This window comes from Corvus cornix, chromosome 18 (assembly GCF_000738735.6).
Source record: "Corvus cornix cornix isolate S_Up_H32 chromosome 18, ASM73873v5, whole genome shotgun sequence".
Lineage (NCBI taxonomy): Eukaryota > Metazoa > Chordata > Aves > Passeriformes > Corvidae > Corvus > Corvus cornix.
In genome coordinates this window covers 5,118,464-5,134,796 of record NC_046347.1, presented here as the reverse complement: position 1 = coordinate 5,134,796, position 16,333 = coordinate 5,118,464, and the positions used below count along the sequence as shown (strand labels likewise).

At 58.5% G+C, this 16,333-nt stretch overlaps 1 protein-coding gene across 1 annotated transcript in view; it reads right to left on the bottom strand.

Moving 5' to 3' along the window:
* Positions 1-696: 696 nt before the first annotated feature.
* CASKIN2 (CASK interacting protein 2) overlaps positions 697-16,333 on the bottom strand; it is a 33,736-nt gene continuing 18,099 nt past the window's right edge. The window contains 20 exon segments of the mRNA XM_039562489.1: positions 697-3,175; positions 3,408-3,726; positions 3,844-5,973; positions 6,308-6,446; positions 6,693-6,794; positions 6,897-7,007; positions 7,232-7,326; positions 7,439-7,514; positions 7,969-8,090; positions 8,508-8,690; positions 8,914-9,031; positions 9,112-9,206; positions 9,481-9,589; positions 9,728-9,836; positions 10,031-10,161; positions 11,030-11,125; positions 11,253-11,350; positions 11,353-11,397; positions 11,498-11,595; positions 13,560-13,611. Coding sequence (XP_039418423.1) covers positions 3,079-3,175; positions 3,408-3,726; positions 3,844-5,973; positions 6,308-6,446; positions 6,693-6,794; positions 6,897-7,007; positions 7,232-7,326; positions 7,439-7,514; positions 7,969-8,090; positions 8,508-8,690; positions 8,914-9,031; positions 9,112-9,206; positions 9,481-9,589; positions 9,728-9,836; positions 10,031-10,161; positions 11,030-11,125; positions 11,253-11,350; positions 11,353-11,397; positions 11,498-11,595; positions 13,560-13,611 — 4,325 coding nt within the window. The 3' untranslated portion in view covers positions 697-3,078.

The window sequence follows — 16,333 nt, the reverse complement described above, 5'->3', positions numbered from 1 at the left end:
AGAGTGGGAACAAGTTTGCACCCAACAAAGCAAGGAGGTAAAAATGTCTGTGGCTGCTGGGGTCACAGGGTGTGATTTTTCTGTTGTAGGGACACAGCCTGAGAGCTTGATGCTCCTGGGATCCAGTTCTGGCCTTTTTCCCAGTTTCTGCTCAGCTTTGGGCAAATCTGTCCATCTCTGAAGGCCTCTTCCTACAGAATAAGTTTGCTTACGTGGTGGTTTCCTGGATTCCAGGCACTGCTTCAGTTGGGACTGGTGGCACAGTTTGAATCCCTCAGGATGGATGAAAGGTCAGGGTGAGCTGAAGAGGCACTGGGAGCACTGGAGACAAGCAGTGGTGGGATAAGGAGGCCTGGGCTGCTTGTCCTGACCAAAGCAGGCCCTGGGGTGACAGTGGCCGCACTCTGAGCAGGCAGGAGGAGGGGGGAATGCTCTGCCTGGCACAGGGGGGTAGTAGAGGTGTCACATGGGCAGAGCTGGGCACTGTGACACCAGTGCTGTCACCACGTTACTGCCGTGGTGGCGAGACTCACACTGAACATTAACCTCACTGGAGGTGACTGGGACTCACCAGAGGAGATGATCTGAGGAACCCTGGAGCACTCAAGGGACAGGATAAAGCTGATCCTTGATGGGCTTCAAGCAGTAGGGAACAAGCTTGTGCCATTTGACACAAAGGACACAACTAGGCAAAACTATCAAAAGGGTAAAATATGCCCCACTGTTTAATAGAATTTAGTCTTAATGGATGTTAGTGGAAAACAAAACACATGATTAACACAAACAGAGCAGATGGTTTAAAATCTGTTGTCAGTCTGGTGATTACATGGGCTATTTTTTCCCCTCACTGTCTCGCTGCACGGAGCAGGTGCAGCTGGGGTCAGTAAGTCCCAGTTGCAGTGTACATAACTTACACACCATACAGTAGCTTCAAAATAGAGATCTAGAGCTCAAAAAATAGGCATTCTTCTGCAAAATCAAATGTTTAATTCCCTTATTGACAATGAGAGCAGCGTTGTGCTGCCCTCAGGTGGCTCAGACAGCGGCAGCTCCACCCCAGTGTCCTCTTATCCCTGACCCAAGACTTGCAGTTCTGGTTAGTAAATATATATAATAAATCACATTTAAAATATATACATTGGCCTTTAAAAAAAAAACATTTACAGTTTATCAACATTGGAAAAAAAACCAACCTGGGTTTGTCCCAGGTTGACTCATGAGAGTAAAAATCAGTTTTAAAAGGTTTCTGTGAACCTCTTGATAAAGTGCCACTGGTTGTAGCTGTTTGAAAACATCATGTTCATGACGTGGCACTCAGACACGGACAGTGGATACACTCAGTGTGGAACAGAAATCAGAGCCAGGGAAGAAGTGTCTTACCCGCCTCACACTGACCTCAAGTCCTGGCCAACGATAGGATTTTAGGTTTTTTCAGGGCTTTCTGTCTTTGCTTTTTAGCCCAGAAGCTGGGCTGGCACCTCTTGCCTGCAGCTCAGCTGCCCTCGGGCGCAGAGACCCTCAGGAATGTTCAGGTGGGCTTTGCTCTCCTTCCCATGCAACAGCACAAGGGGCTGCAAACAGTCCAGTCCAGCCACAAACTCCCAACAGGATTGGGAAGCAACTGCCTTCTCAGCCACCTTCTCCCTCTCCAGTTTGGTTTTGCACTGGTGATTTTTTTTTTTTTTTAAAGGAAAAGATGTGGATTTTTCTTTCCCTTTGTTTGGAATTCTTGTAGCAAATGGCACTTCAGCACAATCTTCGGTTCCCTTCTGGTGCTCCGATGCTTTCATTTGCTTGGCATGCCGAGCGCGAGCCAAGTTCGGGGCTCTTGGACATATTTAGCCATGCACTACTGAGCAGCCCCTGCGAGAGAAATGTGTCTCGGAGCGATGCAGCCGCTCCTCCCGCCTGGATGCAGGCAGCTCTCGCTGCCGTTCCCCTGCTGCAGCCACGGGCTGCGGCCGCATCCAGCGCGCGGGAGCTGCTCCCGAGCCGAATTCCCCCGGTGCATCCGGGGTCAGCTCCCCCGCTGGGCTGCACAGCCGCGGGGAAGGATCACGTCCCAAACGCTGCTACTGTTGAACAATGCTCACGGCGGGGTTTGTGCCAGCAGCTCCTCACAGGAGGGGCACTGGGAAAAGGGACTGTCTTCTCCCAAAAAAAAAGGGATAAGGGAGGGGAGAAAAAAATTTTGAAAGCATTAATCATGCTGCTGCTTCACTCTGGAAGGACCAGGGTGGGAGTTTGCGTAGGCACAGTGTTGGCAGGGGGCAAACTCCATTGAGCAGCACAATCCAGACAGACTGGCCCAAATTCCCAGGTTTTTGGCATTGCCATCACCATCCTCATCACTCTGGGAAGGGGCAGGAAGGCTCCCATGTCCGGCAGGGCTGTGGCGGAGCATCCGCTGCTCCGCAGGCTGTGCCAGCCCCATCTCGAGGGGTCTGTGGGTCCCACTGGAGGGATTTCGATCCACTTGGATTTCACGCTGGCTGACGCTGACGCGTTTGGAAAAGCGGCAAATAAAGCAGAAAGGTTCCTCCTCGCTCCGCAAGCTGCCAAATTGCGACAAGCCCTGTCTTCTTTTAGCTGCTGTCAGGCCTGGCCAGGGCTGGGGCTGCTCAGTGAATCGCCAGCTCGGTGGCGGCTGCCCGGGGAGGTCTCTCCTGTGACACATTGTTGGCAGGGGATAAATAATAACAGGCAGGACTGAACAATGCAGCAGGGAAAGAGAAAGGTCCCTTGTGGAGGCTCCTCAGCTCTGTGCAAGGGAACGAGGGCTTCTCCGTGGCCTCCAGGACTGCATGTGCAGCCCCTCTGGGCTCTCCTCCTGCTGCCAGTCTGGTGGGAAATGCCTGACCCCCTCAGAAACCAGCCCAAGGCCACGCTGGCACGTGTGACACAAGAGCCAGGGGTGGGCAAGGAGGGCAGCTGTGTTCCCAGCCGCAGTGCAAAGTGCGGGGAGGGAGGTGGCTGGAGAGACCTGCAGGCACCACTTGGTGCCAGATTCTCTCTTCCCCATCGCGAGGGGCACTGGTGGAGCAGCCAGAGGCAGGGAGGGGAAGGAGGGAGCAAGCCTCAGTCCAGCATTGCATCCAGCTGGTCGGCCAGGTCGTCGAACATGTTGCTGATGTCTTCCAAGATGTTCTTGGCTGAGTGTGCAGTCCCAGGGTGGCTGGGGAGGAAAGGGAGAGAGTCAAAGCACTGCCCAAAGGCTGCAGGTGGTGATGGGGAAGGTTTGGCGAGGCTGGATCCAACCCAGCAGCAAGAACTCAACACAGAGCTGGGCTTGAGCACATGTGACCTGTGTGGTGCAGGCATGACGTGCCCATGCACAGCCCTTCTCCTGCCCACCCTGGGACCTTCCCAACCCCCCTCAAGGGGCCCAGCTCCAGCATTTCCCTCACCTTTCTGCCTCCTCCACTGTGATCTTCTTCTCTGCTGCCTGCAGTGTGGCAGCCAGGCTGGAGTTGGTCTGCTCCAGCCGCTGCTGGGCCAGGGTGGCCCCTGGGGCAGCTGCCAAAGGCTTTGCTGACACTTTGCTGCCCGTTTCCAGCGTCAGTGAGCCGGGAGTGGGCAGGGACCCGATCACATCTGGCACCGCCTCGGTGGCCGCCCAGGGAGCAACAGTGTGGCGGGAGGGCTGCAGGACCTGCTGGTAGATGGTCTTGGGTCCAGAGAAGACGAGCTTAGTGGATGCCACGGAGGTGTGCTTGGCAGGGACATCTGCAAAGGAAGGGGACTCATGGTAGGTGGTGACACAGGTCCTCCTCACCACTCATGCCGACATGGGAGGGAGCCCTACCATCACCACCTTGGAGACAGCTCCACAAACCCCCATACCTGGAGTGGGTGTCCTCACCACGGCTGTGCCGACCAGCTCTGTGGGGCTGGGGGTTTTGGTGGGGCTCGGGGCCTTCTTCATCCCTTTCTCCAGCGACAAGATGCTTTTCTCTATCTCAGCAATCCTGAACTCCACACTATCATCATCAAAGGCATCCCCAGCTGGCGCGGGCCGTGCTGCCGGTGCCGGGGGGCCCGCTATGCTCACAGCTTGGGCCTGGGCATACTGGGGTGTGGGGGTGCCCCCCGCCTCCGCCTGCCCTGCCATGCTGAACGCCTTCAGCACCGCCTGCAGCGGCTCCCGCTCCCTGAAGCGCGGCCGGCGCTTCACCGTGTCCGACTCAGTGAGGTTGAACTCCAGCACGGGTGGCTCCTTGGTCACAGTGGGGGCTGCTGGCTCCTTCCCCTGGGGCTCTGCTGGCTGGGAACCAGGCTCTGTGTCCAGCACGGCCGTGTCGGCCTTGGGATGCCCACTGGGCTTTGGCCGCTGTTTGATGGTTAAATTGCCTTCTTCTGCAAAGGGGATGCACTCACTGGAGCTGTTCTGGGACGATGAAGAGGACACCCCCGGCTTGGCCTCCTCCTCTGTGTCCGAGCAGGCATCCTCCCGCTCACCCTGCACAGCCACCTCTGTCATAGGAGCGCTGGGCTCGCTCACTGTCCGTCTCCGTGGCTTGCCGCTCTCAAAGGGGTCCCTGCTGCCATCGGGAAGCGTGGCACTGCTGGTGTCACCGCCATTGTGGGACTCCTCACCCACATCTGCCCGGGGGAGGCAGTCCTGAGTCAGGTGCAGTGGTTTTGGGGCTAGGAGGGGCTTGGATGGACTTGCATCTGGTGTTCCCTCCAGCGCAGCTGCCAGGCTCTTCACTGTCCTGCCACGGCCGGCATCACTGGGGGTGTTACCTGTGTCAACTGCATCCTGGGGGGCTGCGGGCTGCCGCTCGGGGTTGGGGGGCTGCTCGCCATCTGCCTCGGCAGCGAGGGCACTGGACACGGAGCTGAGGCGCTTGGGAGGCGGCGGCGGAGGGCCCTTGCGCTTGGCCCGGATAGCGAAGGACTGGCTGCGGGTCACCTTGGCATCCGCCTGCAGACAGGCCCGCGGCATCTGGCTGCGGCCCGGCCGCCGCGTCAGCGTGGCGTAGGAGCCCAGCGTGCTGCTGGGGGCCCCCTCCTCCTCCTCGTGCTCCCCGTCCGACAGCGCGTAGCGGTTCAGGCTGTGCGAGCGCTTCTTGTGCTTCAAGCCTTCGCCCCCGTTGTGCTGCTCCCCGGCCACGGGGGCTGTGGTGGGCGGCTCCGTGGGGCCGCACTGGCTGTGCAGGTAAGAGAAGCCTTTTTGGGCTGACGTCTGCAGGCTGCTCTTCTGTCCAGGGGAGACGGAGGGGTATGGGTGTGCCAGGGCCTTGGGCTGCTCTGCTCCCAGGACGGACGGGACTGTTGGGGATTTCAGGGAGACATGCGGGTACATGAAGACGTAGGGGGCTGTTCCCTTGCTGGGAGTCTGGGGAGGAGTACAGGGAGTGACTGCTGGAGTCCCGGCTCCTTTCTGAGCCACAGGCCGGGAGTACTGATCCGTGCCTTCAGGTAGGTTCCTCTCCTTGAGAGGGCTGCCCCCGCCGCCATTGGCAAAGCCATTCAGCCCCTCAGGGGACAGGAGCTTCCCGTAGGGCTCAGGGCTGGGCCGGCCCTGCAGGCTGACCGGGCTCTCCTTGCTGCGGGGCGGTGCACAGGACTGCCCACTGCTGCTGCTGCTCTCGCCGCTGCCCAGGCTCTCCTGTGAGGGGCTGGAGAGGCGCCGGGACAGCACATTGTCCTGCGAGTGCCCCGAGCCCCGCGACCGCACCCCGATGCTCTCCTGGCTCCGTGACATTCCCTGGCTGCTCTTGATGCCGAGTGTCTCGTGGCAGCTGTTGGACATGGCCGTCTGGAGCTCGTAGCTGAGCTCGCTGTCCTGGAAGGTTGTCATTTTGGGTGTGTGTGGGGACTGGCACTCCCCATTCTCCAGCGACTCGATGGTGACAATGTCCAGGGAACCGGGGACTTTGCGTCTTGCCAGAGTTGCTTCTGCTTGGTTGAGGCTTTTGCGGAGGTCTCTGAGCTTCTTGACAGCCAACATGATCTTCTTCTGGTGGCCTGCAGGAAGGAAAGGGACATCAGGTCAGCTCCAGCCCCCAAGGCCTTTGTTTCCTGGCAAAAAGAGTAGTAGTTATGTCACACACCGGGGCAAAGGCCTCGGGGTTATCCAAACTCTGCCTATGGGAGGAGACAAACTACTGCTGGCATCTACCTGGCTGGGCCCAGCTCCAGCTGGCCAAGGAGAGTTCTTAGGGACAGCTAGGAACTGCCCTTTCCGGGCACTCACGACATGCCTGCACCTCCCAGCCTGAGGGAGAACGGGGCGTGGGGACAGACCTGGGTGGGAAACTTGGCTGCCCTGGGCCACCCCAGCATGGCAGGAGGGACTCACCCAGCTTGTTGATGCCAATCTCTTGCAGATCCTCCCATGTCAGGTCCGTCACGATGGTGATGGAGTCGTAGCCGTTGTTCACCAGCTTTTTGTGGTACTGAGGCAACCCAATGGCACTGAGCCAGTCCATCAGGTCAGCCTGGAGAGAGCATGGAACCACTGCTGTGAGCATCAAGGAATGGGCAGCACCTTCAGCATCCCCTCCCTGCCCTGCCCTGCCCAGGAGACTGTGTTTTTAGGGTGCCTCTGACTGCTTTAATGCAATCAAAGCCATTGCAGTGTGTATTTACTTACAAACCCCATCCTGTCCTATCCTGGGGTCAGAGAGCTCTGAGAAAAAACTTGGAAAAAGGGGGTGACCAAAGCCTCATTGCCAGGGACTCACCGGGATGTAGTTGGGCAGCCACTCAGCGATGCTAAGCTGCCCAATTTCCGTGGAGATCTTCTTCCTGTGGCCTGGTTTGGTCACGCCAATGGCTGTCAGATCCTAATGGGAGCAGAGTGGGGCCGTGGTCAGCATTGGCTCAGGGAGCTCAGAGCAGTGGGTACCCACTGCAGGCAGCTCGGGGTGGGGAAGGAGCTGCCTCACCTCCGGGGTCATGCGGCTGATGGTGGGGACGTCGTAGCCGGCATTGAGGAAGTTGACCGTGTACGACTCCAGCTGGAACTCACGCAGCCAGTTGTAAATGGCTTCTGCATCCTGGGGAGAGGATGGGACACAGAACAGCCCATGATGGTGGCTGCAAGGGCTGGAAGAACCTGGCTGCTCCAGGCACAATGACAGTATCTCCCTGGGCAAGACCCACTTGTCCCCAGTGTCCTCAAGACCCAGTTCTCTGTGTCCCCGCTGCAGTGAGAGCTGAGCTGAGTGCCCCAAACATGGCCCTCTCACCCAGCACACCACTCCCCAGTTGTCCCAGTTACCTTCCCCTCGAGGAGCTGCTCAGGACGCAAGAACTGGTGGGAGAAGAGCCTGTCTCCAGGGGGGCAGCTGCCTGGGGTCTGGAGGCCCTGTGGCCCTGGCAGAAAGGAGAGGGGAGAACTGTCATAGGGGCACTTAAACAGCGAACAGCCCCTAGGGCTGGGAGGACAGCTGTCCCCAAGGCCCCATGGAGTAGGGACAGCTCTCACCTGCCGGGGAGGTCCCATTGTGTGGCTCTGATCCCAAAAGGTGTTGCTGAAGGTCATCACCAGTGGAGGGCAGAGGCTGAGGGAGAGGAGGAGTGAGTGGAGGAAGGACCCCGCTCTGGAGTCCAGCTTTGTCACACCCCCAGGAGCAGAGTGGGGGTCCCCATGCTGGGCTGCTGGCCACAGCTTCACCCAACAACAGGCTGGTCCCCAGCGAGAGATATGGGCAGGATTTGGCCCAGGGTCTTTTATTATCCTCTCAGGTGACACAGCACATGGTGGAAATGCTGTGTGATGCCAACCACAGCCTCCAGCTCCACTCAGAAAGGCCAGCTGTGCTTTGGGAGACAACTGGGGTCCCCCCAGGAGCATTTCCCTGCTGAATCCTGGCACCAAGTAGGTGTTTGGTGTAGGATACTCAACTCCAGCAGCCCCTCCTTTGCTAGGAGGGGGCATGGAAGCGGATAGGGCTCCATCTCCAGCCTGAGCCAGCACAGGGAAGCAGCACAGGAGGAGCAGGGGCTGGTACCTACCCTGGCATTCTCGATGAGGATGCTGGTGCTCTGCCCATTGGTGCCCTCGGTGCTCTGGCCGCTGCCAGCGCTGCGGATGCTGCCGATGCTGCCCTCGCTGCCCACACTGTTCCTGTCTCCTGCTGCTCGGGGCAAGCAGGGAGCCCGTCAGCAGCACCCCGGGATTGGGGGTAACACAGGGCACAGAGGTCCCCAGCAAGGACCCGTGTGCCAACACAGTGATCCCAGTAAAAAAACAGTCTCCCACAAGATCCCTCCAGCCACAGACAATGCATCAGTTCCCTCCCACCTCCCAGCATGCACAACACAGACAGGGTGACCTGGGCTGGCAAGGGACACACAGAGGGCTGAGACACAGGGAGAGAAGGGGCTGCTCTAAGGGCTCCCCAAAACTCCCTTTTCCTGCATCTGCTTCCTCTCATCTGGCTGCTTCCCCATGGAGAGGTGGGGGGAGAGTCTCCCCCTGTGCCCCTGCCCAGGTAGGGCTGGGAACAGGGGAAGGTCCCCAGCCCCTCTCCCTCCCCAGGTGCTCCCCTGACCTGAGCTGTCAGGGCCTGGGGCCGTCCGGGTTAGGGTGAGGTGGCCAAAGGCCGCTGGACCGCTCGGGGCCGCTGGGTGCGGACACTCGTCGGGGAGGTGCTGCAGCCCCCCAGGGGGGGCCAGGAGGGCCCCGGGGGGACCCTGGCGCTGCTGCACGGGTGCCACGCGGGGGACAACCATGCCTGCATTCAAAGACAAAACACGCGTGGTCAGAGCTCATGCAGGAGGCAGGGAGGGGCGCAGAGCTGAGCCACAACCCCCAGATTAGTACCCCACCCATGGCACACCCCCCGAGTCCTTCCATTCCCCCCTAGCTAGCCAGGGCTGCAGGGCCTGTCTGACAGGAGGTGCTGGGAAGGCTGGGAAGGTTTCACACAGGGGACTGTCCCCAGGATGGCCACTGACCTGTCCGCTTGCTGATGACTTCAGCAATGGAGGGGGGGAAGTACCCGACCCGATCGGTGCCTTTCTGAGTGTCGTGGATGTGCCCCTTCCATCGGCCATCTGGATGCTGTTCCAGGACCTGCCATGGGACAAGAGGGATGGGGCTGGTACCTGGAGCCATGGTGGGGCAGGGGGATGGGGAGCAGAGAGCAGCCTCACCGTGATGATGTCTCCTGCTCGGACATTGAGAGCAGTCGGGTCATGGAGGTTCCAAAAATCCTTCAAAGCTCGGACCTTCAGGATTCCTGATGCCTCTGAAGGCAAGGGACAGAGGAAGAAAGAAGGTGCCAGAGCATAGAGGAAGGACAGGAGGCCAGGGAGAGCAGAAGGAGAAAGCGAGAGCAAGGAGACGAGAGAAGAAAACATTAATAATGCAGGAAGGACTCAATCCCCGGACACTGCCCCACGATGCGGGCACATGTGAGAGGGGACTGGGATGTTGGCACTGGTTTAGGCTGTTCAGGAGCACTGGGAACCCAGGCAGATCCCACGGGGAAGAAGCCCCTCTCAGTGCCGTCCCAACCTCACCTCTCAGCAGCTGTTTGATGTCCTTGCTGGCGTGTGAGGTGGTGAACTGGTTGACGATGTCCAGCGCTGTCTGGTTGTAGGTGTTCCTGATGTTCACGTCGACACCGCCCTGCCCGGGAGGAGACATGGTCAAGGCCAGATCCCTCCCTGCCACCACACCCAAGGGAGGCAAGGGACCAAGGGGAAGGGGTGCTGGGTGACCTCCAGGGGCTGTCCCCCCACGCAGCTCCGTCCCCACCACGCTCACCTCCAGCAGGAGCCGCACCACCTCTGTTTTGCCGTAGAGCGCAGCCTCGTGCAGGGCTGTACCTGTCTTTGTCTGCTTGTTGATCTCAATCCCAGCCTTCAGCAGCTGCCTGGTAGGAAGGAGGGAGAGGTATGAACAGCAGGACATGGACATCAGGCATTTGGCTGCTTTGCGGTGGGAAGGGGACAAGACCTTGCATTTGCTTTGGGGATGAGGGGTTGAAGCCTGCAGGAGGAAGATGTGTTTGGGAGGAAGCAGGACTGAAGCCCTGATGGGTTTTTCTAGCATAGGGCAGGGAGTTACCTGATGATCTCCTTGTGCCCGTTCTTGGCTGCCAGGTGAAGTGGAGTGGTGTAGTTGGGGTCAGTGGCATCCTTGGATTGTCCCTCCAGCAGGGCGACACACAGATGGCTGTTCAGCAGCAGCTGGGCCACCTGCATGAGACACTGGTGAGCAACAGGGTGCACGTACCCCCACCCACACCCTCCCAGTGAAGGGCTCATCCTTGGGGCCAGCCCACCACTCCCCATCCTGCCACTCCCTTCCATCCACAGCCCCAGGCTTGGCTGGAGCTGGACAGTGCTTGGCATGGCCACACTATCGTGAGGGGCTATAAAAGGTCACAACAGCCAGAAATAGTCTTCCCATAATCAGACTTTTCAGACCAAGCCCTAAAAACCTCCAGTCTCTCCAGCCCAGAGCAACTCTCAGCATCTCAGGTCAACCCAGAGGCACAGAGGAGTTATTTTTACTGCCCTGTTTATAGCTGCAGACATTATAGATACTCCAAAAATGGAAATATCCCCCTGGTCCCCTCCCAGAGGGGTACAGAACAGTCTGGCTGGCCATGCTCCAGCCCAACCCGGTGGTGCTGGCTGGGCCAGGGTCTCCCAGAGCATGAGGTGGCCCTGTCCCCACAAACTGTGCTGGGGACCTGGAGTAGGGCTGGATGCTCAGAGCTTGCTGGGATTAGCCAGCTCAGCCTATCTGTGCTTAACTGTGAGCAAAGCTGGGGTGGGTGGGGGGAGGCTGTGGAGAACCGGGAGCAACAATTCCTGGCTTCTCTCCCAGCCTGACACTGCCCTGCTGCAAGGTCAGGGGCAAAACCCACGGCTCCCAGGTTCAGGATCCGGCCGTGTCTGGCCATGGGAGGAGGCAGGTGCTGCCTGCCAGACTCTGAGTCTTGTGGTGGAGGGAGAACAGTCGTAACCAGAACCAGCACTTTGCTCCTGGAGGAGCCAGTGGGTTCCAGAGCAGCCCCCAGAGAAGCCCCTGGCACAGGGCAGAGCCCACAGCACCCACCTTCAGCCGCCCGAACTCGCAGGCCAAGTCCAGTGGTGTTTTCTTTGCCTTGTTGATGAGGCAGGGGTTGGACTGGTGCTGGAGCAACATCTCCGACTGCGGGGGAGCAACGTGGTACAGGGGCTCAGCATCACCCCGCAGCGGCACGGCGGGGTTTGCCCCCACCCATATACCCCAGAGAGCCCCGGGGAGGGCATGTGGGTGGCTCTGGGCTCTCACTTACCACCTCGTAGTGGCCGTACTGCGCCGAGAGGTGCAGCGGGATCTGCCCATCCAGCGAGGCCATGTTGACGGAGGCGGCGGCACGCAGCAGCACCCGCACGGCTCCACACGGCCCTGCCACGCTGCGTAGTGCAGGGGCCGCATCCCTGTGGGCAGCGGGGCTCAGCAGGGCTGGACACGGCCCCTGGCCTGGCGCAGGGGGCTGCGCTGGCGGCCGGAGGGGCCGTGCCCAGGGTCACCCCTTACCGTTGCTGTCCTTGATGTCGACGGTGGCCTGTGCCTCCAGCAGCAGCAAGATGAGGTCCAGGCTGCCGCCCAGGGCTGCGTGGTGCAGCGCTGAGAACCTGTGGCACAAGGCAGGGCTCAGCCTGGCCCCCAGCCCCACAGTGCTGTCCCCACAGCCACCCCCTGCACGGCGACATGGGCTGAGGGCTGGGATTGTCACTGGCTGTTCATGGCTACGTCCTCCCCGATTCCACACTCCCACAGTGCCTCAGATTCCCCACAGCAATACACGGATAAATCCCTCCAAGCTGTCCGTGCCCCAGGGCCCAGTAAGGGATGTAGGCAAACTGTGTGTGCCTTGGGAAACCCCAAGTACTTGTGTACTTGGGAGTCACTCACCCTGTGCCCTGTGTTGGGGGAAACAGACAGGATGGAGGGAGATGCATCTCCCCTCTCCATGGAGCAGCCAGGCAGCCCCAGCGCTGCTCACAGCATCCAGCAAACACATCAGCCCCGTGGCCACTCCTGCCCCCTCTGCCAGCTGCCCCCTCCCCATGCCAGCAGGGCTGCCAGGAGCCCACGGCAGAGCGTGGGAGGCCCCTGGTAATGAAAGAGCCCAGTGTGTTGGGGCTGTGAAAGGGGCCTGTCTGCCTGGCACTCCCCCCAAGCCATCACGTGAAGGGCCAAGGCCAAGAGAGGGGTCCCTGTGCCACCGGGGATTAGCCTGTGTGCTGCTCCAAGGGACGTGGGGGCTCCTGACAGCACCAGCGTGGGGCTCTGATGGGCTCTGCAGTGTCCAAACCCAATGCTGGGGATGCAGCCCCTCCAGCACGGCTCTCCTCATAATCTGCAGTCCCAGAGCATCCCCAAATCCCTGCGCAAGTTAGTGTTGAGACTCTGCAAGTGTCAACACTAACCCCAGCAGAGAGGGCTGCTCCCTCCTCCAGTACACCCACCATATCCTCTGAGCCACAGCAAAACCTCTGCCTCAAAGTGTGAAGTTGGGGGGTACAAAATCCCTGTGGGGTCCCACTCTGCCCAGAGGTGGCTGCACAAACCCACACTTGCCCACTCCATCCTCTCCAAGCCCTGAGCAAGGTGATGCTGAGGACACACCAGCACCATGGCTCTCCCAGGACACACACTGCCATCCCCATGCTCGTGTCTCATCTCTCCATCACCCCCCTCCTGTGCCCCAGCAAAACCCAATGCCCTGCCCGTGTCCCTCGGGCAGGGAACAGACCCTTTACCCCAGTTCCCACCATCAGCCCTCCTGGAGCTGCCTGAGCACAAACCCTGTGTCTTATCAGAATCAGATCATAGCTTCTATTATTAAATTCTTTTTCTATTAAGCTCCATCTGCACAGTATTATTTTAAGACTGAGCCATCCTGCAGGTTCCCAACCCCCCGCTGGCCTGTTAGGACTCATCATGGACACCTCTTCCTACAGAGTCCTCCAAAAGAAAACATGCAGAAATTAGGTACAACAACAGCACATAAAAACAATGCTAATGACTGACAGGTCAGAGTTAATTCACTAAGAATAATGCGCTTATTTATTTTATGGGCCTTTGTGGTTTCTTTAACTCTCAGTACCCAGCTTATTAAGTACTTGGATTTTGGAAGTGATGAGCCACACAAATATGCTGTGGTCACTTGGCAACCTCATCTTTTCTTTCTCTAACTCCCCCCAAAACAATGGGATTTTGCCTTTGGGGTATTAAACAGAGGCACGTGCAGGCACTGAGGCCGGCCGGGTGCTCCTCTGGTCTTCAACCAGGGGAAAACAGGGCACTGGCTGGACATGCTGCCATCCCTATTCACCCCCATCCCTACAGAAGGGGACACAGAAGGGATTTATGAAGGATTTTCAGGATGGATTGAGCACAGCCCTCAGCTTAGATCCAGGCAGGCATTGGCTCTGCCTGTGCAGGGCTTGCCCTGGCTCTGGGATGTTGTTGTGTTCTCCAGCTCCCCTGAAAAGCTGTATGATACCCTGAGCTGCAGGACTGACTGGATACTAGGGAGAGGAGCCCACCTGGGCTGGCAGCAGCACCCAGCACTCTCCAGGGGAGCACTCACCCGTCTGCATCCTGGTAGTTCACGTTCAGGCGCTTGGCAGATCCCAGGAGCTCTGCAGAGACAAGAGGTGAAGGTGAGGGCAGGCGGCAGAGCCTGCAGGCCCCCACAGGAACCCCATCCCACAGCCACACTGACCTCCCAGCGCACAGAACAGCGCCTGGCCCATCCCAGTGGTCTCTCCTCTGCTCTCCTCTGCCTCCACATTCACCTCCACGAACCCTCAATGGGCTGACCCAGCTCGAGCTCAGCACTTTCCTCCCTCCATCTCTCCTGCCTGATTCCTGTGTGCCCCTGGGATGGGTCGGACCCCGCAGCTCCTGCCAGCCTGGCTCAGAGGAACAGCGCTTCCCTCCCCTTTATAGGCACTGACACCCCAAAACTGCTGAGTGGGGCCATTCTGCCCCCCACTCGCTCCCTGTGCCCGCCACTGCCACTGAGCCCTGGCCCACAGACCACATGGTTGGCATTTTTATGGCCAGGGCAGAGGCTGAAGCTTCCAGCTGTGAATGCAAGGATTGTGCTACCTCAGATATCCCCATCCCCCTTGCCCAGCCCTCCCTCCCCTTTGGGGACCCAAAGATTGTGCCACCTCAGATATCCCTATCCCTCTGCCCATCCCTCCCTCCCCTTTGGGGACCACTGGGCAGCAGAGGATGCTCAGCCCACCCTCAGCACAGCCTCACACCCAGTGCACCCCCAACTCCCTGCTCCTTCCTGCAATTAATTTGAATGGATTCCTTCCTCCCACACAGAGAGGACATTTTATTCTTCACCGACGGGTTGAGAGCGGATTAACATCTCTGGAATTCATCCGCCAAGTCAAAAGGGAAAGAAAGGGGAAGGTATGTGGGGGGCCAAGAAATACTGCCGCTCCTCCTCTGCCCTTCCAGGCAGCCCCATCACCGAGCCAGGGAGGATTAAATGCTTTGAATGGTTTCTGTGCTTTCTCCTACAGAAAATCAAAGTCTGAGTGCCAGGCTCTGAGCCTGGGGTGAAACAGCTGCTCAAACCCCACTCTAAATGTGGTTGGTCTTGAGGAAGGAGCCCCTTCCTCACAGCCAGGGAGATCTCCAGGGCTCAAGATCCCTGCTTTTCCTTCCTCTCCTCCTCCTCAATTTTCTTCTCCCTCTCTCCCGAGGTCTCTGCCCACCTTGCATGGCAGATCCCATACAAAGCCATACTGGGCTGTGTGACCCCTCTGCTGGAAAAGAAGGGCTGAAGACGGGCTGGCTCATTCATCATGCAAATGGATAATTAAAGGAAACCAAGCACTGGGGTGTTCATTACGGCAATTTACAGTGTTTTGTAAACAGCCTAATTAACACAAAATGGGCCTGGAGTGGCTGCTGGTAAAGGGCTCGTGACTCCTCACCAGTCACTCGCCACAGCTGAGGGGATCGGGACAGGATCACCCTAATTACCTCTTCCAGGGACTGTCTTTGAGCCTCAGTCACCAATCTGACAGCCCTTCCCAAAGGAACTGGCTCCCAAAGCACTCAGCAGAGCTCCCACTTTTCCCTCCCAGCCCCAAGAGTCCAGGATCGGGGGCCTTCATCAAGGACAAGTTGCTTCCCTTGATCTCAGCAGCCCGGAAAAAAATAACATTTCACTTGTAAATTGGCTACTTCTGATCCGAGTTCTGGAGCAACCGTAACCACTGGGATTGCTCCCACCGTCTGCAAAACTGCCACCAGAAAAGGGCAGGATGGGGAGGAGGAAGAAGAGGAGGAAGAGGGGTCCTTACCCAGGGCAGGAGGGGCAGACCCTGAATGATGACCACTGGGAGTGCAGTGCTGGGAAGAAGAGAGGGGCTGGATGGAGATGCCCAATGAACACCAGCACCTCCAGAAGAGGCAGAAGCATTCCACAGCCCCTGGGGGCTGCTCCTGGAGTTGAGCAATGCCCCACTATTTAAAGAGGGAGAGCTCACCCCAAAATTCCATCTCTAACCCCACCTTCAAGGGGACTGAGCTGGCTAGTGGGGTCCAGTAAGCAAGGCTGGGATGTCCCAGGACATGGTGGGTGTCCCTGCCTGCTCCCAGGCACCTGTCAGCATCCATATCTCCCTGAGCAACATTCCTCAAATTTGTTCCCTGCTGCAGCAGCCCAGCCAGGTCAGGACACAGGGCAGGACCACTCAGGCATGGTGTGGCTGGCTGAGAAAGCAGCAGGTTACAAATAGGAGAGCCAGGAGCAGTGTTCCATTTGGAGGTCTTCCTAAATGCTTGGATCCACCTTGGGCAGGAAGGGAAAGAGTTCATCCCTGGTTTGCAGCTGGGTAGATCACTGCTTGGAGAGCTGGAGGGTTTGAAGCAAGGCTGGAAGGTGAAATGTGGGTGGGAAAGCGTCTGGGTACCCCAGCATAAAGGCATGGGAAAGGAGAGGAATGGAGGAATGGAGGGGAAGCAGAGCACAGCCAGGCAGCTGGGACCCCTGCACCAGTGCTGTCCTACTGCACAGTCTCAAACTCCAGGGACCCGGTGACCAGGAAGGCAGCTGATGGGACATTTCCCTGCATGCCCCTTCCTCATTTCATCCATGTGCTCCTTTTGACCAATTTCCCAGGTTTTCCCCACATTTCTTCAGCCCCTTCTCTCCCCGCTGGTGCCCAGGGCACCCATCCTTTTCCATACAGATGTTTTGGAGATCAGCAGAGGTTGGGCCAAGCTGTTCCCAATCCCACAGCCCTCTCAGACTCCCCTGTTCAAAGGTGCAGGGGACTGCAGAGCTGGGCTGGGAAAGGGCTGCAGGGTTAATCCAGCTACAGCACTGGG